Source organism: Natrix helvetica, assembly GCF_964273705.1.
Source record: "Natrix helvetica genome assembly, chromosome: 11".
In the NCBI taxonomy this organism is placed as follows: Eukaryota; Metazoa; Chordata; class Lepidosauria; order Squamata; family Natricidae; genus Natrix; species Natrix helvetica.
In genome coordinates, this window is record NC_138562.1 from 1,272,543 (window position 1) to 1,295,923 (window position 23,381).

General features: G+C 42.1%; 1 protein-coding gene across 4 annotated transcripts in view; it reads left to right on the top strand.

The window, feature by feature from the left end:
- Positions 1-23,381, top strand: part of ARHGEF9 (Cdc42 guanine nucleotide exchange factor 9) — a 292,276-nt gene that overhangs the window by 249,393 nt on the left and 19,502 nt on the right. For all 4 annotated transcript variants that reach the window (XM_081963940.1, XM_081963943.1, XM_081963942.1 and 1 more), the window contains one exon: positions 6,328-6,459. In XM_081963940.1, the coding sequence (XP_081820066.1) occupies positions 6,328-6,459 (132 nt within the window). The remainder of the gene's footprint in view (positions 1-6,327; positions 6,460-23,381) is intronic.

The following is a 23,381-nucleotide window of genomic DNA, read 5'->3' on the forward strand; positions in this document are numbered from 1 at the left end:
ATCAGTTCACTAGATGATTTTATTTTATTTTTATTAAATTTATATGCTGCCCATCTGACTAACAGCAACTCTGGTACTTTCCCCCCTAGTACCCTCAGGATCATAAGCAGGGTCAAGGTTAGACAATGTGATAGTCAGGTTACATCTGGACAATGACCATAATTGGACCATAAAAGGAGCCATGGTAGTGCAGTGTTAGAATATAGTATTTCAGGCTGACTCTGCATTCCACTGCCAGCAGTTTGATTGTGACCAGCTCAAGGTTAATTTAGCCTTTCATCCTTCCAAGGTCCTAGGAAATGCTGACTCTGTAAACAGCTTAGAGAGGACTATAAAAAACTATGAAGTGGTCTATAGGTCTAAGTGCCATTGCTATAATCAGGTTTGGTTTCATTGATGGATCCTATGGCTCGCTAAATCTTAAATTGGGATTATGCATGCATGACTGCTATATTCATATAATAGGTTATACCCCAGACAGATAAATATTATTATAGCATTATGGTGGCTTGATTTAAACAACTTAAAACAATAAGTACAGCCCCCTCCTACCCCTAATACTGTGAAACGAACCGATTTTAACCTAGTTTAATAGGTGGCATCAACCCAATCATTCTGCATGTTTTGGGGAAAGGAAACATCTGGTGTAAAAATTCATTACAGTGAATGCAGATGTCATGATTTGCATGATAACACCAGTGTCTTGTACCTGCTTCATTTGGGGAATGTTTGTGGGAGTGTGATACACATGGTACTTATTTACTGTGTGTGTGTGTGTGTGTGTGTTGAAACAGGGATCTACCACACTAGTTGGGACCTGGGGGGCATACTTTGCCAAGAGACAGTCCAACACATAGTGGCAGGTGTAAGATGCAGGCATACCTTGGACAGCACAATCAAGTAGCTAGCATTGTGGATGGGAATATCTACACAATGTATGGGCTAGACTCTCTCTGAGTCTGGATGGGAGACCCTACAGAAGGTGGTAGAGAATAAGAGGGCTATGATCCTGTGGGATTTCCAGATCCAGATGGACAGGCAGGTACTGTCAATCAAAGATCATCATGGTAGTAGACAAAAACCTGAAGCCAGCAGTGGTGATAGCAATGTCAGGTGACAGCAATATCAGGAAGAAGAAGTATGAGAAATTGGAAAAGTTCCAGGGCGTGAAGGAAGAACTTGGAGATGATGTGGAAAATAAAGGTCAAAGCCATCCCAGTAGTGGGGCACTCGGGGCTGTGTCTCCTTCAGCTGGAAGGAACAACACCAGAACTCTCTGTCCAGAAGAGTGCGAGGAACAGCGGAGATCCTGCAATGAACCCACAAACGTCTGGTAGAGATCTCAACATGGAGGAAGACATGGACCACTCATAGTAGTGAGAAGGGATTTTACACATCAATTGGCAGCGTATTTATTTGTAAACAGATACTAGAAGTGTTTGTATGTGTGTAAGCTTGACAGCATACCTTAAAGTTATATATTTCACTGTACATAGTTCACTATACACTCACTCTCACTCTCCCCCCCCCACAGATATACACACAAACACACACATACAGTATATGTATGTATGCATGTACCCTATTTTTTGGAGTGCAAGATGCACCAAGGTTTTGAAGAGGCAAATTTTTAAAAGAGGTTTTGCACTCCGGAAACCTCCCCAAAACAGCCCGTTTTTCCTGAAAATGGGCCTGTTTTTTGACCAAAAAAGGGCACGGGTAGCCTTTAGGAGGCTTATAGAGTGCTCCTGGGGGCTGAGGGGGGGGCATTTCTTGCTCATTTCCGCTCTCCCCCGCCACCAGGAGCTCTCTGAAAGCCTCCTAGAGGGTATGCACAGCCATTTTGGTGAAGGGGGCGGGGCTTCAGGAGGCCAAAAATGCTGCATTACCGTATATACATATTGTATTTTTCGGAGTATAAGACGCACCCAGATTTTCAGCCTCTTTTTTGAGGAAAAAAGGTGGTCTTATACTCTGAAAAATACGCTATGTATGTATACAGATAGTCCTTATCTTTCAAGTTCATTTAGTGACTGTTCAAACTTACAACGGCACTAAAAAAATTGACTTATCCACATTTTCAGAGTTATGACTTTTTCAGGATCTCCATGATCACATGATCAAAATCCACTCTCTTGGTGAGTGTCCGTATCCACGGCCATTGCTGTGACCTAAGGTCATGTGGTCTCCTTTTGCCACTGTTTGCCAAGCAAAGTCAATGGGGAAGCCCGATTCATTTAACAACTGGATTACTAATTTGTCAACTGCAATGATTCACTTAACAACTGTAGCAAGAAAGGTCGTAAAACGGAGCAAAACACACTTAACAAACGTCTCACAACAAATTTTGGGTTCATTTGTGGTCGTAAGTGGAGAACTACCTGTATATATGTGTGTGTATGAATATGTTGTTACATTCCCCTTATAAGGTCTTTATTTATGGGCATCTGGGCAGGTGACATCATGTGCATTGTGTCATTGCGGAAATAATACAATATGACATAATTTATCATGACATGCCTGATACTACAATGGCTTTTACCAAATGCTTACTCTTAATCTTCAGTGGATGCATTTAAGGGGAATTGTTGTACCCAAAGGCTTTCTTTGTTGCTTCCTGTTCCTGGAGTATCACAGCCAATATTCTATTTTTAGCACTTTCCCCCTTTATTTTCAACAACAACACAACCTCGATGACCCATGAATGCATTAGACCCCTGCTCCCTGGAGGAGCCCCTCTCTTGAAGCTAGAAGTGGGGTTTTTTGTAAAAATTACAGCTGAGTCAAAGGATCTTAAACTAAATTCTGCTGTGAACTTTTCAAGGGAACTTTTTCATAAAGTGAAGGAGAAAATGGGAAAATGAAAAGGCAGCTTATTGATGGAAGATTGTAGAAAAATTACAGACTATTTAGAGGTTCAGAATCAAGAATCTCCCATAGAAACACTGCCTGCTCCAATCTTTAACATCCGCCCCCATTCTCACTTCAATAGGAAAATGCAGACGGTATCTTTTCCCAAAGACCTCAAGATGCTATGCAATGTCTTCTGAATGGCACCAGAGCAAATGAGGAAGTTTTAGGGTGCATTACAGGTACTTATGACACCAATTGAGTCCAACGTTTCTGTTGCTAAACGAGACATTTGTTAAGTGAAGTTTGCTCCATTTTATGACCTTTCTTATCGCATTTGTTAAATGAACCACTGAAGTTGTTAAATTAGTAACTCGGTTGTTAAATGAATCTGGCTTCCCCATTGACTTTGCTTGGCATAGAGTTACAAAAGGAGATCACGGGGCCCTGGGACGCTGCGACCGTCATAAATATGATCCAGTTGCCAAGCATCTGAATTTTGATCACGTGACCATGAGGATACTGCAATGGTTGTAAGCGTGAAAAAGGCCATAAATCACTTTTTTTCAGTGCTATTGTCACTTTGAACAGTCACTAAATGAACTGTTGTAACTTGAGGACTACCTGTATTGGACAAATAGGGGCTGCAAAGGCTCCTTTGCAGAATACACTCAGAATGTTGCTGCAAAATAACCCTTGGAAAAGATCCAGAAGCTACAACACTTGCAGATTTGTGATTATGGATAGCAAAACTTGAGAAAGAAGACAGCTAGTATTTTACATGGCTTCTTTTAGGGGAAGGAAACGTAAGATAGCAAGAAAATTAGGGGTGAGTAAACAAAACCACAAAGTGATATGTTCACGGATACAATTACACCTTTACAGAGGAGAACAATTGCACAGGTCAGAATCTCAAACGAGAAAGCATTTGTAGAAGTGAAAGTATGCTTAGCAAACAGCAGCACCTTGCTAACTCATAAGCCAAACCTGGCTAGGATTTGGGAAGGGGAAACCAGGACTGTTAGGTAGTGGGAAATTGAATGAAGAATAAACCTCAATTTATTTAATGCTATATATAAAGTCAGCTATGATTAGAGCATCATATAGGCCCAGGAAACAAAATAAAATAAGTTGATTGCACAGATGCCTTCATCAAGAATTGAGCTTAATTGCTGAATCTTTTTAACTTTCTAATCTATTATAGGAAACGTTGTGTAGGTAGCTAAAAAGAGAGAGGCCACTTCTTTTTTTTTTTTTAAAGAATTTTATTGGTTTTTTAAAAATTTTGGGGAAAGGGGTAGGTGGATATACAAAAAAAAATTTTGGCAGCTCCATCGTGCTAGAGGTAGGAATCTCTGCAATTCTCACAACTTTTTACAGAAAAAAACCCAAAAGATAAAAGATAAGCAGAAACAGCATCTTATGATACATTGTATCAACCATGTGCTCAATCATCTCTTTTGCCACTTTCTAATATATCAACAATTAAAATGATATTCCAGATATATTTATTTTTGTGACCTGAGTCTTTCCAATATTGTTCCCTCCCCCTTGTCCCCAGGCGGAGCTGCAGCCTCTCCCTCCTTTATGTCTTGTGTGTTGTCGCCTTTTTCACTACTTCTTATATTTCCGTCCTCTAGGAGGGCACTATGTTTTTTAATGAAGGCCTGTGCCTCCACAGCTGTGTTAATTCTAATTATGTTTCCCTCCCAGAAGATCAGCATTCCTTCTGGCAATAACCATCTAAACCAAATTCCCTTATTATATAATTTCTTTGATAAGGAGGAATACTTCCTCCTCTTATCTCTTATTTTTTTCGGAATTTGCTTAAGAATGGCAATTTCTTTATCTTTATATTTTAGTGGTCCCCCCCTCTGAGCCCCTAGAATCTCATCCCTCGTGGTCTTCCTAAGAAATTTAACATGTACTTCCCTTGGAACATTATGTGTTCTGGCATATGCTGAATTAATCCTATAAACCAGATCCATATCCCATCACAACTGTTCTTTATCTCTTTTAATATATTCTGCTAAAATTGTACTCATAATATCCTTAAGATGTTCATCTTCTGTCTCCGGTAGGTTCTGGAATCTGAAAAAGAAGGACATTCTTTCAAGTTCTATCTTTGCCATAAAATTTTCCAATTCTATATTCCCCTTCTGGACTGCCTTAACCTCCTTCCCCAGCCCAGCCGCGCCCTCCTCCAGCACACCAATTCTCTGTTTATTTTCTGCTATTTGTTGCTGCACACTTTTAAGCTCATCTCTAAAATCTGCTACCTCCTTTTTCAACTCATTTTGTCCCTGCATAATAGCTTGAAACATTTGAGTAACAGATAAATCTTTTGAACTCTCTCCAGTCCTTTCTTGTGAAAATGATGAAATTTTTGTCTGTTGAATCGTTGGACTGGATGCAGTAGAAGTCGGTACCGAGGCTGCTTTGCCTGTAGGTGGTTTTCTGGGCCCCATTGTCTATTTTCAGAAAGAGTATAAATCTTTTGCAAAAGAAGTGGCGTCTGTGAAGCGCGCAGCCGAGCGAGTCCGAGAAGACAGGCAAATCCAAAAGTGAAAATTAACCCTCCCTCTGTCACAGTTCCAAGCCAAGAAGTCACTCAAAAAAAAGAAAGAAAAAGAAATCAAATAGTCCAAATCCAGAAAGACCATGTAACAGGAGAGGCTCCAAGAGTCCTTCAGGGGGGAATAATATAAAGCCAGACTTTCTTCAAAGGTAGTTTCAAAAGGCAGACTTCATTTATAAGTGCGAAGAAGAAGGAAGCAAGCCATCTTGGCTCCTCCTCGGGATCAGGAGCAGAACATTAAAAACTTCCATAAAGCTTTCAAAACAACTCAGCAATCAGCTCTTGCAATTATGATATAAATCTTTTCACATAGTTAGTTCAAGTGGCTAATTCAATTTTTTGCTCTCTCTCTCCATTCCGAGATTGAGAGACAGTCCAAATGCCGCTTTGCCTGAGAGGGGTAGAAGAAAAAACGCAACTCCCCTCCAATCTTCCTACTTCAAACAGACTGAATCCATAACTTGTAAAAAAGCCGCTACTCGTCAGTTAAAAGTAATTAAGGAGATTGGAGTGAATTTCTCACCTCCAGCACTTCAGCCGCTGCATGTAGTTAACTCTTTCCTTCTGGAATCCATTCAGCGAAGGTGTTGTTATGCACCCCCTACGCTCCCCTGCCCCTAAGGCGAAACTGGAGACCCCCCCATGGCTGCCGCCTATCCAGGGGGTTCCAGCAAGCCGCCCTATGGCAGGTGGTCCCTCCAAGACTGCCTGTGCTCCTAAAAGGAGCCCACCAGAGAAGCGAACAGCGGACCAACGTCCGTCGCCTTCGGAAACCGGAAGTGATCTCCAAGAGAGAGGCCACTTCTGAATAAAGCTAACTTAAACATAGGGACTTTCAAATCTCTTTGCTCTGGTGCTAGGTTTTGATTTTGGGGTGATTGCTTCTCCTTTCATTTCAGGGAGAGGACATTTTGGATCGCAGCTCTGAGTTGATCTACACGGGAGAGATGTCGTGGATATATCAGCCTTATGGACGAAGCCAGCAGCGGGTCTTCTTCCTCTTTGATCACCAGATGGTTCTTTGCAAAAAGGTAAGGACATTTTTGAGTCTCCTCCGGGTGAACAGTGAATTTGGGTTTAAGGCATGGAAAGTCAACTGTATCCCTAAGTTGTACTGGCTCCTGCAATGTCAGGGGAAAAATGCCCTGGGGAAATCTGAGATCAATGGACCGTGGCTGATTCCCTTCCGCATATCTTTTGAGATATTGAGAAAAATAAAAGTCTTTAAAAGTATTCTAATTAATAAACAAACTTTAATAATAAAATAAAAAGGAAATGAAACAGAAATAACTAATGGTTACATTTTGATAATGAAAGCTACGTCTGCCAAGCTGGCAGCCAAACAAAAAAAATTTTTTGGAATGTGTAACGCGTGCGCAATAAATCACTTTCAGATAACATTTTGTTTTATGACCTGCGCAATAAAGCTTTCTTAGTTTAACTCTTGAATGTCAGTTTAGGCAGTTCAGGCCTAGCAAACTTTTTAACATCGTGACACCCCTTCTTTTGCTAGTCTGGGCTGACGTCATCAAATCATCAATTAAGGCACATCTTCTTTCGCAGATACTCGTGTTGATTTGCGGCAAGTGGTTTGTTAAGCATGTCTGCGATCTGATCATGTGTAGAAACATATTGCAATTTAACAAAACCTTGCTTAACTAATTGCTTTGTGTTTTGATAACGAATGTCAATGTGTCTGGACCTAGAACCTGTGAAATGTGACTCAGAAATATAAACCACAGATACATTATCTTCCATCACGGTGATTGGTCGAATCGGACGTGTCCAGATATCTGTGATCAAAGCATCAAACCACGTTAGAGAATTACAAGCATCTGAAACACAAGCATATTCAGCTTCAGTAGATGAACATGAAACAAAACTCTGTTTTCTCACTTGCCAGTAAACAGGACAACCATTTAGGAACATCATGTAACCAGAAGTGCTTTTGCGTGACTTCTTGTCGCTCACCCAGTCGGAATCAGCAAAACAAATCAACTTTGGTTGATCAGCGTGTGTTGGTTCTAGCAATAACTTCATGTGCTTAGTGTGTTTTAGGTATTTCAATAACTTCTTAATGCATGACCAATGAAATTGTGTTGCCTTACCTACGTGTCGTGATAAAAGATTAACACTAAGTGCGATGTCAGGTCTGGTCCAACTACTAATGTATAATAGTGAACCAATGATTGAACGATAAAGTGTTTGATCCTCGAACTCAGGACTTGGTTCATGTGTTAAGTTGTGAAAATCTGTTTGCATGGGTGTCTTTGTTGTGCTAGCATCTTTCATGTTGCAATGATGTAGAATGTGGTCAATTTTCTCCTCTTGTGAAAGACTAAACCCCTTCTGTGTCTTTTCAATTTGAACACCTAAATAAGTGCTAATGTGTCCTAAAGATTTCAGTGTGAAGTATCTCTGCAAACTTTTGGCAAAAATCTCACTCATTTTCTTATTTGGACCAATATAAACAATATCATCAACATAAACAAGAATTATCTCATATGCATTGTTAGATCTTTTTGTGAACACGCATTCATCAGTTTCGGACTTAATAAAGCCCATTGAATTTAGTTTGTCAGTAAGACATAAATACCACATTAAACCTGACTGTTTCAGACCATAAAGACTTTTGTTCAGGAACCAGGTATCCCCTTCTTGCTTTCGGAATCCTGGAGGGCTTCTCACGTAGATCTCTTCATCTAGGTCTGCATGTAGATAAGCTGTGTCCACATCAAATTGAAAAACTTCTAAACCAAGAATAGTTACAGTGGTTAAGGCAATTTTTACACTTTCAGTTCTGACTGTTGGTGAGTAACTGTTTGTGTAGTCCTCAGGATAACGTTGAGCGAAAACCTGAGCTACAAGTCTGGCTTTGTACAAAGACTCACTATTCGGTTTCTTCTTGATTCTGTAGACCCATCGGGTGCCAATGACTTTCTTGTTTGCTGGAGGTTTTGCAGGTGTGAATACATTAAGTTTCTTTAAACTGTCCATTTCATCCTGCATTGCATCATACCACTTGTCTTGTTCTGAATCAGGAAGCTGTTTGATTTGTGTGAATGTCTCAGGAGGAAGAGTAACGTTGCAAATCAAAGGTACTGGTGTTTTTGTCAGTTGCCATGAATAACGTTGTGGAGGGATTCCTTTTGTGGCCCTCTTGGAGCGTCTAGGAGCAACAGACCAGTCTTCTTCTTCTTCATCATCATCATCCTCGTCCTCACGTTCGTCGCTAGCATCAGCATCCGCGGCTTGCGAAGACGGAACATCAGGTTGTGAAGAACTGGTAGAAGGAATATCTGCCTGCGAATTGCCATCAGGCTGCGTGGCATCTGGAACACCATCTCTAGGAAAATAAACTTCAGGATCATTGGAATGAATCCTGGACCAGTCAATATCTTCCTCAAAATTAGCAGATTGTGAAATGACAATCACATGTTTAGTATCAATGAATTTGAACCATTTTGAATTATCATCAATACCCATAAATCTCAGTCTCTTTGCTACTGTACCTCCCTTTCTTCTTTGACTTAAGGGAGTGTTCACCATAGCATATGAACCAAAAATATGGAGGTTCTTGAGATCGGGCTTGTAGCCATACAGCATGTAGAAAGGAGTTTGATTGATTACACTGCTCCAAGTACGGTTGACAATGTAATTTGCATATTTGATTGCTTCACCCCAGTATGCGTTACTGAGATTGGCATCTTCTAGAAGACAACGCATCATGGTTTGTAGAACCCCTTGTCTTCTTTCTACGACTCCGTTATGAGCCGGTGTATATGGAGCAGATGTCTGATGAAGAATTCCATTCTTACGCATCCAGTCCTGGAAACGCTGAGACATGAATTCTGCACCACGGTCACTCTGGATTCTGGCGATGCGAACTTGGTATTGTGTAGAAACAAAAGCTGCAAAGTCTTTAAAGATCTGAAAAGTCTCAGATTTCTCTCTCATAGGATATACAAATCCATATCTAGAATGATTATCTACAATTGTTAAAAAATACTTTCTGCCACCAAGTGTTGGTGGGAAAGGACCCACTATGTCAGTGTGTACCAAATCAAAAATGCGTGTTGACCGGCGTGTAGCGTGTTTTGAAATTGGAGCCGCCTTGGATTTAGCCTTTTTGCAAACCGCACAATCCAAAAACACCTTACACCCCTTTAGATCCAAACCTTTGCGAACTCCGGCATCTTTCTAAGAACACGGAAACTGGCATGCCCCAATCTTCTGTGCCACTTGTGAATACACCTGGAATGTAAAGGTTTACCAGTTAGTGAATTCTCAACATTAACAGTTTCATGAGGACCCTCAGGCTTGCTCTGAGCAATCTGTTTCTGTTTTCTTTGTTTGTTGGCTTTAGGAGCCTTTGGCACAGTAACGTTTTCTCTCTCTGGGACAACTCTCTCTGGGTCTGCGTTGTGCCTTTTTGGAGTTTGCATACTTGCCTGTGCTTGCCCTTTAGGCTTTGGCTTTAAGTAATAAACACCACCAATCAGCATGGTTTCAGCAACAATATCACCATCTTTAACTAAGTAACTTGCTTTTTCGAGGTGGTGAACCTGGAACTTTAAATCTCTAGACAAGTGACTTTGACTAAGCAAATTACTGGTTGCTGAAGGTATGTAATAAACATCAGGGATGTGTGTATCAAGCTCTTCAATGTAAACAGTTCCTTTTCCCATAACCTTGCAAGTGTGGTTGGTGAAGGAATACAGTTCTCGATACTCGGGCTCTGGTTCGCCCATCTCTGTGAAAAGTTCCCTTCTGTGGGTAACGTGCACAGCTGCTCCACTATCTAAAGTCCACAAAAGACGTCTGTCGAACTTTGGATCAGGTTGTGGAACGTTGGTTATGGCCAGTGTCACAAGTGGAGCTTGTGAATCACGCCTTGGACCACGACGACCTTGTCTTCCGCCTCTACCTCTGCCTCTGGAATCTGTTCCTCTGGGCTGGTACGTGGCGGGAGCTGGAACTCGTTGGGGACAATCCCGGGTGTCATGTCCCACACGGTTGCAGGTGTAGCATTTTGGCATCCTTGGAGCGTAGCCTCTTCCTCGGAAGGGACGTCTGGCTGGAGCCTTCGATGCTGGAGGCCGTTGCAGATGTGGTGTAGCTAACCTGATAGCTTTGTCTTCCACTAAAAGTCTGCAAACGTGGTTAACTGTGCGTTGAGCAATAGGCACGTAGTTAATCTTTGCAACAGCATCTTTCCATTCATAATTCAATGAGTTAATGATGATGCTAATCATTTGGATATCATCGATTACATGGCCATTTTGTCTCAATTCACTTCTCATTCTTTTCAGTTTGGTCAAATGTCCACCAATTCGTTCACCAGGTTTCAACTTCGAACCATGGAACTCAGACATGAGCAAACATGAAGATTCAATTGAAACGGGCCTGTAGCAATCTTCCAAAATAGCCCAAATTTCTTGGGCAGTTGCATCAGGTGGAAAGATACCTTGGATCTCAATTTCCATTGACATGAGTAAAGTCGTGATTGCTCTGTTTTCGAGGTCTCTCATTGCAGGCGTCCAGGGCTGAGGGGGAGGATTAAAAACCATGGAATGTGTGCCTTCTCTTCGAAGCAAGAGCGCAATTTCACTGACCCAGGCTTTATAATTCTCTCCTGACTCCTTTAATTTGGACTCACCAGTCAAGGGAGTGACTGTGAATACCTGCTGAGGAACAATTTGTTGCTCTGGTTGCAAATCTGGTTGTTGAACCAGGGGATGCTGGGGTTGCATCATTGGCCTTTGCGTGGCAACATCAAATTGGCTTCCTCGAATTCGCCTTTCGCTTTGCCTTTTTCCATCTAGGGAGGATTCGACACCGCCAGGGGGTGGGGGCAAAGTTTGGGCTTCTGTAAAACTCATAGACAGATCTCTAAAAATCTGGTCCAACTGCTTCATCTTTTGCTGTAATAATTTTTCTCCGCCAGCAGATGGCAGTGCAGCTTCACTTTTTGGCTGCCTCACCTTTCTATACGTATGCGGAAGTTCAGTTGACTCAAAGGGACCACGTGACCTCGGTGACGTGTACATGTCTCTTTGTTCTAATTGACCAATGAACTCTGTGGGGTGTGTCTTAGGCTGTTGTTTTGAAGACAAGATGGCGTCCTCAGACATTTTGGGAGTGGGGGAGCTCCTCCTACTTCGCTTTATTTCGTTAAAGCACTCTCTCACGTCCCTAGCATATTTTTCGAAACGTTCTATTTGATCAAGATAGCTTTGCATTTCTTGCTCATCATCTGGGGAGATTTCATAAACTTTGCTTTCTGCGTGGGAGGATTTTTTCTCTGCCGGCAGTTGCCGTTTAGACTTTTGCCGTTCATTAATTGTTTGATAATCTGCGAGGTTCTGGGAATGGAGTGGCTCTGGCAGAGTGGGAAGTTTTGGCTTGGCCCCCAAAAATTCATAATCTCCTGGAGATATTTTAGAAGGAGGAACCACTGACCTCGTTTCGTGGATGTCGCGTCCTGTAGCTCCTTCCCCCACATCTGGCTCGGCACCTGAAGGAATTTGTTGTTCCTGAAGCACGTTTTGATCTTGCTTCTCTGTGTCCGAGGGGGCCTCCTTGTCAGAAAAAGCTCTTTCCATTTTTCTTCTTTTTTCTTTTTCTCCGACATTGCTAATTAGCGTAGTCGGTTATCTTTAGATAGCATGAAGGGAAAATGCAGCCATAAATTGTAGCCATTTCAGCTGCCAAGTTGTCGACCATCCTCTGCATACCAAGTTGTCAGGGGAAAAATGCCCTGGGGAAATCTGAGATCAATGGACCGTGGCTGATACCCTTCCGCATATCTTTTGAGATATTGAGAAAAATAAAAGTCTTTAAAAGTATTCTAATTAATAAACAAACTTTAATAATAAAATAAAAAGGAAATGAAACAGAAATAACTAATGGTTACATTTTGATAATGAAAGCTACGTCTGCCAAGCTGGCAGCCAAAAAAAAAAAATTTGGAATGTGTAACGCGTGCGCAATAAATCACTTTCAGATAACATTTTGTTTTATGACCTGCGCAATAAAGCTTTCTTAGTTTAACTCTTGAATGTCAGTTTAGGCAGTTCAGGCCTAGCAAACTTTTTAACATCGTGACATGCAACACCCATTTTGCAACCGACTTAACAGAACATCAGAATTGGAAGGGACCTTGGAGGTCTTCTAGTCCGACTCCCCGCTCAAGCAGGCGACCCTATACTATTTCGAACAATTGGCTGTCCAATCTCTTCTTGAAAAGCTGCAATGATCATTGTTGCCCTTCTCAACATCTTTTCTTACATTGTGGCAATATATAACATCTTGAGCCCTTGACAGAAATGGTTCTGTCTCCCCAGGTGGAGCAGACAGGAAACATTACCAGCTGAGCTATTTCTAATTTATTGTAAGGCTACATTAACAAATCTTGAAAGTCTGAAAGTATAAATCTTCCCCGTCTCTTTTACAGCCTGAGAAGTGACTGAGGTTTCTTTCTGAGTTGCTTTCTTTGCCTGTTATGCAGCTCTGGGCCATGGCCTTATCTCCTACCGTCATTCTCACATACTATTACAAATGGTCCTTGCCAAAATAGCCAATCCCTTGGAGGCTAATTCCCCTTCTCGGAATTAGTGGGGTGATGTTGTGGGGCCTTATACCACCTGCTGTGATCTTGGGATTTTTTTAAAAAGTGTTTTCCTTCTTCCAAAAGGTGGTTGTGGTCGCCCATCTTAGATCAACGAGCAGCCTTCCTTGCGAAGTCATTTCCGACTCTTCCCAACCTCATGGACCGTTGCCTGCCAGGCCCCCCTGACCTCCACTGTCTCCTAGGGTTATTGGACACCTTCTGACTTGATGCGTCATCTTCCAGCTTCATGTCTTTTAGCCTTTTGGTACTGGACATGGGGTTTTCTTGGCCGGAGTGGGTTGCCATTTCTTTCTCCAGAGGATTACATTTTGTCAGAACTCTCCACCATGACCTGTCCATCTTGGGTGGCCCTGCACAGCATAGCTCATAGCTTCTTTGAGCTGTGCATGCCCCTTCAGCCACAGCAAGGCAGGATCCACGAACATGTCCAGGCTTCTTTTCAGAGATAGGTTTGAAGCACACATTCATTGTAAGTGATAAAGGAAAATACGTCACTGCACATTGGCTACTTATTGTCATAAGCCACTTTCTCCAGCAAAAAAAGAAAAGAAAAAAGAAAGGAAGGGAGAGATGGAATGCATGAGTGTCAAATACAAACTAAAATGTTCAACAATTAGGAAACTTTTGTTTGTTTTAAAGTTTTAGCAGGTAGATAAAACTGTCTTCTCTCTCCATTGCTCTGTCATTGCATGATAATGACAGAATATGTCCTGAAATACAGTATATGTCCTGTAAAGGTATAGAGAGAGCATTTGGAAATTTACAGTAAAAAGTTGCAATAGTAGTATTGGGAAATGTACAGTAAAAGTTATCATCAAGAGAAATTGTACTCAAAAGCTAGAAGATATAGACTATTTTTTTTAAAGAAAAACCCTCAGATCCTCAGTGGTCAAGAATATCTTTTCAACTTCACCATTGAAAGTGCCTCAATTTATGTCGATTTGTCTAGTGTTAGATTTATTTCCAGGGAAATTATTATAAATATGTAGCTTAAAAGATTCCTTAAAAGGAAGAAGGGGGGATGTTAGATGAGCTAGTCCTGAAATCAGTCTCCCCTATTAGTAATTTTCCATTGCACTCAAGTTGTTTTTTCTTTCAAATTTGTATAGATAAAATTAAATCTAGGTGATTCATTTCTGGATTTGTTCTTTAGCAGTGGAGGAAGGAACTGTGATTTCATTGGCAGAGGGTCATATGAGGATACATTAAGTCTATCCCTCACCTCATCAGGTAACCCAAATGAGGCCAAAAGAAACAATGCCTTTTGTGGATCCGCCTTGAATCCCTCTGTTCTTTGTTGATTTCATCTTTGAGGCTAAAGCTAATTAATCAGAATAGAGCTGGGAGGGACCTTGGAGGTCTTCTAGTCCAGCCCCCTGCTCAAGCAGGAGACCCTGTACCATTTCAGACAAACGGCTTTCCAGCCTCTTCTTTAAAACCTCCAGCAATGGAGCACCCACACCTTCTGGAGGGAAGCTCTTCCACTGGTTAATTGTTCTCTCTGTCAGGTTGCTTCCCCCCTTGATTAGTTTCCATCCATTACTTTTTGTTCTGCTTTCAGGTGCTGTGGAGAATAGGTTGTGCCCCTCTTCTCTGTGGCAGCCCCTCAAATACCAGAAGACTGCTCTCATGTCACCCCTAGTCCTTCTGTTCTCTAGACTGGCCAAACTCGATTTCTGCAGCCATTCTTCGCATGCTTTAGTCTCCAGGCCTTTACTCTGCACTTCTTTTTTGTAATGTGATGAATAAGAAGATCCTGGGTCATATATCAGAAGCTGAGTGTCTTGGCCTGAGCTGGGTAGTTCTCTTTACAAAGCCAAAGGGGGCCCTTTCTGTTTATTCAGTTAACGCTGATGTTAATCACCTTGGGATTCACCCCGTCTCTAGTTCAATTCCCCATATCTAAGTAAAATGGTATTCAAATGACTCATTCAACCTCTTGACACAAAGAGAAAAGCTGGATACAGGTAGTCCTCAACTTACAACAGTTCATTTAGTGACCATTCAAAGTGACAACAGCACTGAAAGATGGCACATGACCACTTTTCACACTTACGACCATTGCAGCATCTCCATGGTCACATGATCAAAATCCAGACACTTGGCAACTGACTCATATTTATGACGCTTATCCTCTTTAGCGACCTTCTGACAAGCAAAGTCAATATGGAAGCAAGATTTGCTTAATAACCATGTTACTAACTTTTAAGAGTTGCTGTGATTCATTTAACAACAATGACAAGCAAGGTTGGAAAATGGGGCCAAACTCATTTAACAAATGTCTCACTTACCAACATAAATTTTGGGCTCAATTGTAGTCGTAAGTCAAGGACTATATTTGTTGCAAGCCATTGTAATAGCAGCTTGTGTGATTTTAATGGATGTGACATTTTGACTGGTTTATCAGTAAAAAAAAATTCCTTTTGGCTAGGTATTTGATTTTTAGCATTCCAAAATGCTAAAGTGGGTGCTTTTGAATCCGGCCACTTCCCTAGTGTTTTGGATCTAAATCTTCACATGGCATCATGCAGTTAGTCTTGGGCCTTTCATTCCTGAAATGTATTTACATTTTTTGCCTTTTCTCCATTTCAACTTTCAAGGGAGCATCGATAAAACATAATAAAATCAGGCTTACTAAAATCTATTTTATGTAGTGTTGCTATGAATCTCTAGAGCTGGGTCCATACATCAATATGATTGCAGCTTAAGGGGAATAAAGATGCAGAGGAAACGCAGATTGTGACAAATTGCAGAGGTTGGAATTTTAGAATCCATTAAAAATATCCTCTTGTTTAGACCAACAGCAGGTTGTGTGATAGAGTGAACCTACAGCTAAAATAAAGACAAGGGTGATGTAGAAACATCTGTCCCTATTTCAGTTTTTAACTCAGCTGTTATGTAGGTCAGGTGTTGTACTATGATACCTTGACACAATAATATCACAGATCAGCATTAATCAGAGCCTGAGAATCAAATGATCCCATTAAGCAGTGGTAGCTTTGAGAGATTATGAGAGAAAGCGAGAAGCCCAAGGCCCACTTTGAAACAGTGGTTAAAGGCACCAGGCTAAAAACTGGGAGACCAGGAGTTCTAGTCCTGTCTAGAGGACTAGAAGGAGCCCATGGCTAAGTACTACTGGAAATTTTGCCAAGAAATTTGCAGGAACTAATCCAGGCAGTCGCCAGAAGTCATGAATGATTTGAAGAGGGAGGGAGGGAAGGGAAGGGAAGGAAGGAAGGTCAACAGAGGAAAATAATTTATTACTACCTTATCTCATAAATGGAAGCTCAGGCTGAGCTGCAGAAAGGTCAAGAAGAGGACATGTGAGGTGTTCAAAGAAATCCCATCTCAGAGAGCTGAGGTTCCTATTGAAATTCAAACCCTCGCTTGACATCTGAGTGGCTCTTGCTTCTTTCATCATTCCTTGCCATACTGAGCTTGGCAAAAGTCAGTTGGCTCCAGGCCGAGGGTCCGTCCTGGGCTCTCTCAGGAAAAGTTCTGTCCAGAGGCTGAAATCATTCTTTGAAATAAGACAGACGATCGAGGCCAGTTATTCCTTTTTTATTAAAGAATCAGATTGGCATCTCAAAGTGCCATCATACTTACTCTTTTCACAGCTTTGAAGTATCTTCAGGTCTTCTGCATTCATTCTGCATAAAAAGCCTTTCAAAAGTCTCTTATTCCCAGCTAGAAAAATGGAAATAATAATAAATAATAATAATAATAATAATATTTAATGCTTCTAGACCGCCCCCTCTCCCGAAAGGGACTCGGGGCGGTGTACAGTTCATACAAAATATAACAAGATACAATAAAATTAAATATGTACAGTTGACAATTGACATGGAGGAGGTTAAAAAGCAGTTAAAAGAACTGTACAAAGCAGATATAAAATAAATTCAAACCCCTAAAAACAAATACAGTAAATTAAAAAAAACCTAAAATAACCAGATATAATACATTTGCCAGGAGGGACAGTTGAATTATGCCAGGCCTGCTAATCGGAACAGGTGGGTCTTCAGTTTTTGCCGGAAGGAGCGGAGGTCAGAAGTGGTTCTAATGTCGGGGGGGAGGTCATTCCAGAAGGTTGGGCCCATCACAGAGAAGGCCCTACTCCTCGGTGTCGCCCGCTGGCATTGCCTAGTGGACGGCACCAGGAGAAGTCCCTCCCTGTGTGAGCGTATTGGCCGCAGGGATGTATGTGGGAGGATGCGATCCCGCAAGTAACTAGGTCCCGTGCCATGGACCGCTTTAAAGATGGTAATCAGCACCTTGAAACGCACCCGGAAAACCACAGGCAGCCAGTGCAGCTCGCGCAGGAGAGGTGTTACGTGGGAGTACCTCGTACTCCCTATCACAGCCCGCACGGCTGCGTTCTGAACTAACTGCAGTCTCCGGGCGCGTCCCAAGGGCAGCCCCATGTAGAGAGCGTTGCAGTAATCCAGGCGGGACGTCACCAGCGCATGAGTGACCGTGCGTAGGGCATCCCGGTCCAGTAGGGGGCGCAATTGGCGCACCAGGCGAACCTGGTGGAACGCCCTCCTTGCCACGGCTGCCACATGGTCATCCATTGACAGCCGGGCATCAAGGAGGACGCCCAAATTGCGCGCCCGTTCCACAGGGGGCAATTGTTCGCCCCCTATGGCCAGCGATGGGATCAGCTGGCTGAACCGAGGTGCCGGTAGCCACAGCCACTCAGTCTTGGAGGGGTTGAGTTTAAGTCTGTTGTCCCCCATCCAGACCCCGACGGCCTCCAAACACCGGGACATCACTTCGACAGCCTCGTTGGGGTGGTTTGGAGTTGAAATATACAGCTGAGTATCATCAGCGTAGAGGTGATACTCAACCCCAAAACCACGGATGATCTCACCCAGCGGCTTCACATATGTGTTGAACAGGAGAGGCGAGAGGACCGACCCCTGTGGCACTCCACAAGTGAGTGGCCTCGGGGTCGACCTCTGTCCCCCTGTCAACACACATTGCCTCCGGTCGGAGAAGTAGGAGCCGAACCACCGCAAAACGGTACCTCCGACTCCTATCCCCTCCAACCGGCGCAATAGGATACCATGGTCGATGGTATCAAAAGCCGCCGAGAGGTCTAATAGGACCAGGATAGAGGAACAACTTCTATCTCTGGCCCTCCAGAGATCATCAACCAACGCGACCAAGGCTGTCTCTGTGCTGTGCCTGGGTCGGAAGCCGGACTGGCGTGAGTCTAGATACTCGGATTCGTCAAGGTGTCGTGGAAACTGCTGCGCCACCATATTCTCTACAACCTTCGCTAGAAACGGAAGGTTGGAGACTGGACGATAATTAGCTAGCTCCATTGGGTCGAGTGAAGGCCTCTTAAGTAAGGGCCTCACCACTGCCTCTTTCAAGGCGGTTGGTAAGGATCCCTCACCCAATGAGGCATTCACCAGGCCCAGAAGCCAGCCTCAGGTCACCTCCCAAGATGCCAGTACCAACCAGGAGGGACACGGGTCCATTAAACATGTGGTGGGTCGCAGCCGTCCACGCAACCTATCTAAATCCTCGGGGGCAACAGAATCAAACTCCTCCCAGGATGGTCTCACAAGACTCACTGTTGGCGGCCCGTCTGGTCCACTGAAGGGGGCCCATCCACTCCGGATCTGAGCGACTTTGTCCTGCAGATATTCCCCAAATTCCTCTGCTCTGCCCTGTAAGGGTGCCCCCTGTGTCCTTTGTGACAAGAGGGAGCGGGTCACCCTAAACAGGGCGGCAGGGCGGTTATCCGCGGACGCATTAAGGGTGGCGCAATATCTACGTTTGGCCGCCCTTAATGCCACAAGGTAGGTCCGCAAGTAGGATCTTACCTGTGTTCGATCAGATTCGGAGCGTGAGGACCTCCACCTGCTCTCTAGACGTCTCCTGTGGCGCTTCATCACCCTCAGCTCCTCGGTATACCAAGGAGCCCGGGTGGGTCGCTGCCGCAGGAGAGGTCGCAAAGGCGCAACCCGGTCCAAGGCCCCAGCCGCCGCCCTATTCCAGGTGGCCGCTAGGTCCTCCGACCGAGCGCGGGTCAGGGCTACAGGTAATGGCCCAAGCTCCGTCTGGAACCTTTCCGGCTCCATCAGGTGCTTGGGGCGGTACCAGCGTGGAAGAAAAAAAATGCAATTTTGAAAAAGCCCCAGAGGAAAGGATCCTTCTGCATTACTCCACTTGGAATAGAAGAGCCAGTCTTGCATAATGGTTTAAGGTGCTGGCTCAGAAACTAGGAGACTGTGAGTTCTAGTCTTGCTTTAGCCATGAAAATAGGCCAATCACCAGGAGATGGTAAATTCTAGTACAGCCTAGGCATGTAAGCTGGCTAAGAGACTTTGGGCCACTCACCAAAAAACTAAGGTCCAGTCCCACCCTAAGCATGGGTAACTGGTTGAGTTTGAGTCAATTACTAGAAGATGGTGAGTTCTAGTCCCACCTTAGACATGAAAGCTGGCTTGGTGACTTTGGGCCAATGACCAGGAGACCGTGAGTTCTATTCCTGCCTTAAACATGAAAGCCTTCTCCATGCTTTGGGCCATTCACTCTCTCTCTCTCAGCCCAACCCACCTCATAAGGTTGTTGGGGGGGGGAAGGAGGAGGAAGGAGCATTAGATACGTTTCCCCCCTTGAGTTATTTTATTTAAAAAATAACAAAGACAGGAAGGAGTCTGATAAATAAATTATGGGAAACCAGGTTGTTTGCAAACTGCTAGAATCTGTGACCCCAGGCAACTCTCTAAGCCCCTTAGCCATCAATTAGCTGCTAAGCCCTTATCTTATGTGGAAGAAACGGAAGATCATATTTAAAGTTCTTCCTTTGTTTCACTTGCAATGTCAAGTTTGCACTGGATCAAAGTTGAATGTAATGTTTGACATTATCAGAGGGTCAGCTGATTCCTCAAATCAACAAGCAAATCTCTGTAAGTGCATCACATTGCTTGACGGCTTTCATTGATGCCAAGAAGTTGGAGACCAGACAAGAAAGCAGATTTTGCAAGAGCAGATTTTGTCTCTCAAAATGGTTTTGGAAGAGGACCATACGGCTCTCATCTGATTGAGAGGGGCATCAGGACTAAAAGAGGCCCCCAGTTGTTCCATAGCTGCTCCTGACTTATTTGAGAAAGAAAGGGAAGCTGCGTTAATGTGTGAACGTGGTTCTCAGTAGCACCTGTGATCAGAAAAGAAAATTTAGGTCTCCCAGTTGCCTTCAGGGCCATGCTTCCTGGGTGAGTTTGTAATTTCTAGAAGTTGGGATAAAAAAAGGGAGAAGACTATGGAGTCTCTCATCACTTTTGGAAAGGAGAAAAGGGCAGCTGAAAAAAAACCTTTGCTGCTCTTTTCTCCTTTCAGCAGACTTCTTCAGGTGAAACTGAAGGGCTTTCTTGTCTGTGTTGTTCAGAAGGAGAAATTGGCACCTTTGTGAGTCTTCCCACCTGTGAATTCCTCCCCAGAATTCTGCAAGGAGGAGGAAACGTCTTCAAAAAAACCACCCCTTGAAGCCCTTACACAGTGTCAACAGAAAAGCTGGCCATAAATTAAATAATAATAAAATAAAATATTTGCAGGTACATATTTGAAATATAATTTGGTGTGGAGCTGAGTATTAGAAATGTAGCACCATTATGTACAAGTATTATATTTCTAATATTTCTAACAGTATTAGAAATGCACTACAGTGCTATTTTGACATAAAGGCGTTTATCGTCATTCTACTGTATTACAGGAAAATTTGGGGAAGATACTTGAAGGACCCTTCTGTGGGGGTTTAAGGAAGCCTCCACAGGGTTTTTTTTAATTTTTTTTTTAATTTTCAAAACAAACACAACACATAAAAACTTCCTTCTTCACATACTGTAGAAAGTGTATCCGTTGGTTACAAGAGGCTTTCGTGCATCTCTTCCACAGTCATCAAGCATAATTCATATTAACTCAAGTATTTTAACTCAGATATATTTATACATATTACCATCATCATACCTCCATTTTCATTTGACTATAATTGTTTAAACGTCCTTCATCATAAAATATACCAAGATTTAATACATAACCACATACTAGCATTTCATTTACTATTTCTAAAATCCTCCAATAACACTCAATCTTTATATCCTATTCTCGCTAAACATCCATAGTATTTAGTAACAAAATTTTCTAATCCTCCTTTCCGAATCACTGTTTACAATTTACATCCAGTTTCCTTATGTTGTACCCATACATATATATACGTTGTTAACTAAAGATAACATTGTTATCATTATTTATTTAACTATATCCTGCATCATAACATTTTCCCCCTAATAATCAAGACTTAACTGAATCTAACTTAGTTCTTTTTAATTAACCTTTATATATAATCCAAAAGGATTTCTAATCTTCCTTTCATGGGTACCATTCAATATTCATATCCCATTATTACTTATCATAACACTACACATTGTATATATTATTATCATTGTCAATTATTTATTTAACTATATCTATTGTCACTAAATTTCACTAAGTTTAACTAGTTTTAAATTATACTCTTCCATCTATCAACCTGTATCTTTCCAGTAGCAAAACAGTCTCATATCTTCTGCTATTTGTGGTGTCAGTCCTCTAATCATCTCCTTAATGAACTTTGTATGGACTCCTCTTAGCAACTCCTTGCTTATAAAATCTCTCATGTAATTTCGATGCCCCTCTTCTGTTTCCTTAATCAGCTTATCTTTGATTGTCGGTAGTGTTATTAATGATATTGCTAATAAAATTTCTCTCTTTAAATCCATACATTCTTTTGTTTTTTCTTCTTCTGTATCTTGCCATCTGGGGTAGATTTCCCCTCCATTTAATTCCTCTTTCAGTATTCCACTCTTTCCATTTTCAGAGACAAACCAATCACCATAAATATCAGCAATTTTAATTTCTTTATATTCATTTTCCTCTTTGATTTTTAGGATTTTAACCACCCTTTTTCCATTTGATAAACATCTCCAACTTCTTCATCATATTTTACTGTTAGATACTCTTAAGTCTTCCAACGTCTTCTCTATCCTCTCATATGTGTTTGATAATTCCTGTATTTCTGAGAATATCTTTTGCAAACTTAAAATTTCTTTCTGCTGTTGAAATTGTGCCATTATCTCCAGCTAACAAACACTGCTGCTCTAGCTTGGAAGATTTTTACAAGATTAAGCGTAGATTCACAATAACGTTTTATTTTCACCTTTCTCTGGTTAAAGGTATACTTCAAAGGGACATCTGTATGCTTTTCTTCTTATCACTCTCTATAAACAAAACAGTGAGACCATGCAGTGCCAAGCCAGGATAATTAGTGAGAAAAGTAAGAGTGTTTCGTTTCCAATACACAAACCACCAGCCTCCAATAGCAGTGTTATTGTTGCAATCTTCTTTGTTTCTTTTTGTATCTTTTTTGTATTTCAAGCTAAAAAAAAAAGTCTGATTCTTGAATGAGTTAGAAGAACACCCACAGTAATGAAAGAGGAGAATTTTAGTCCATAGGTTACAAAGAATAATAAAAGAAAAAAAATAGAAGAAAACTTAATCCATTCATTTTAAAAGGCTTGCATAAATTCCATCCATGAACATAGCATTTAAAAAGTAAGACAACCCACTGTCCAAAACCATTCGAAACTTAATTCCGCTGCTTATTTCTTCTGTTCTCCAATTTAAATTACTTTTAGGTTTTTTATAGGCAGTTTCTTTTAAAACGGTAAAAATTCCTCACCAGCTAGAAACACTTTCTCTTTCCGTATCCTTCCGTTTTGGAGCTGCCCCGACTTCATCAGCCTTGGCTGGATTTTTTGTCGCCGGCTTGAAGAACTTCTCTTGGATCGATCAGGGACTTTGCGATGTCCCTGAGATCAGCAAGACGTATTCTTCCTGTTCACCATCTTTGCGGGACGGTTTAGGTCCATTTGGATCACCCAACGGCAAAAGTATCAACGGCGATCTCAGAGCATTGAGATCGCAGTCGTCTCATCACGACATTGGCTCCTCCTCCAACCTCCACAGGTATGTAGTAGAGATGCTAATTCTTTTGACCTTTCTTTATGTCATTTTGTAACCCACCAGCTGGGGTGTTGGAGATAATGCACAAATTAGTCCTCATTGGGACAAAGCTACTGTAATTCATCATTGGTAGCCTCAAATTGCAATGAACAAGGACATGCATTCAATTTCACAGCTACTATGATTATTGGCTGAGCAGGGACAAAAATAGCCAAAGAGATGATTGAAGCCTGGGAAATGGGCTCTTTGTCAGTCAATAGGGGTGCTGATTTATCACCTGCCTAACTGAAACTTGGGAGCAGAGGG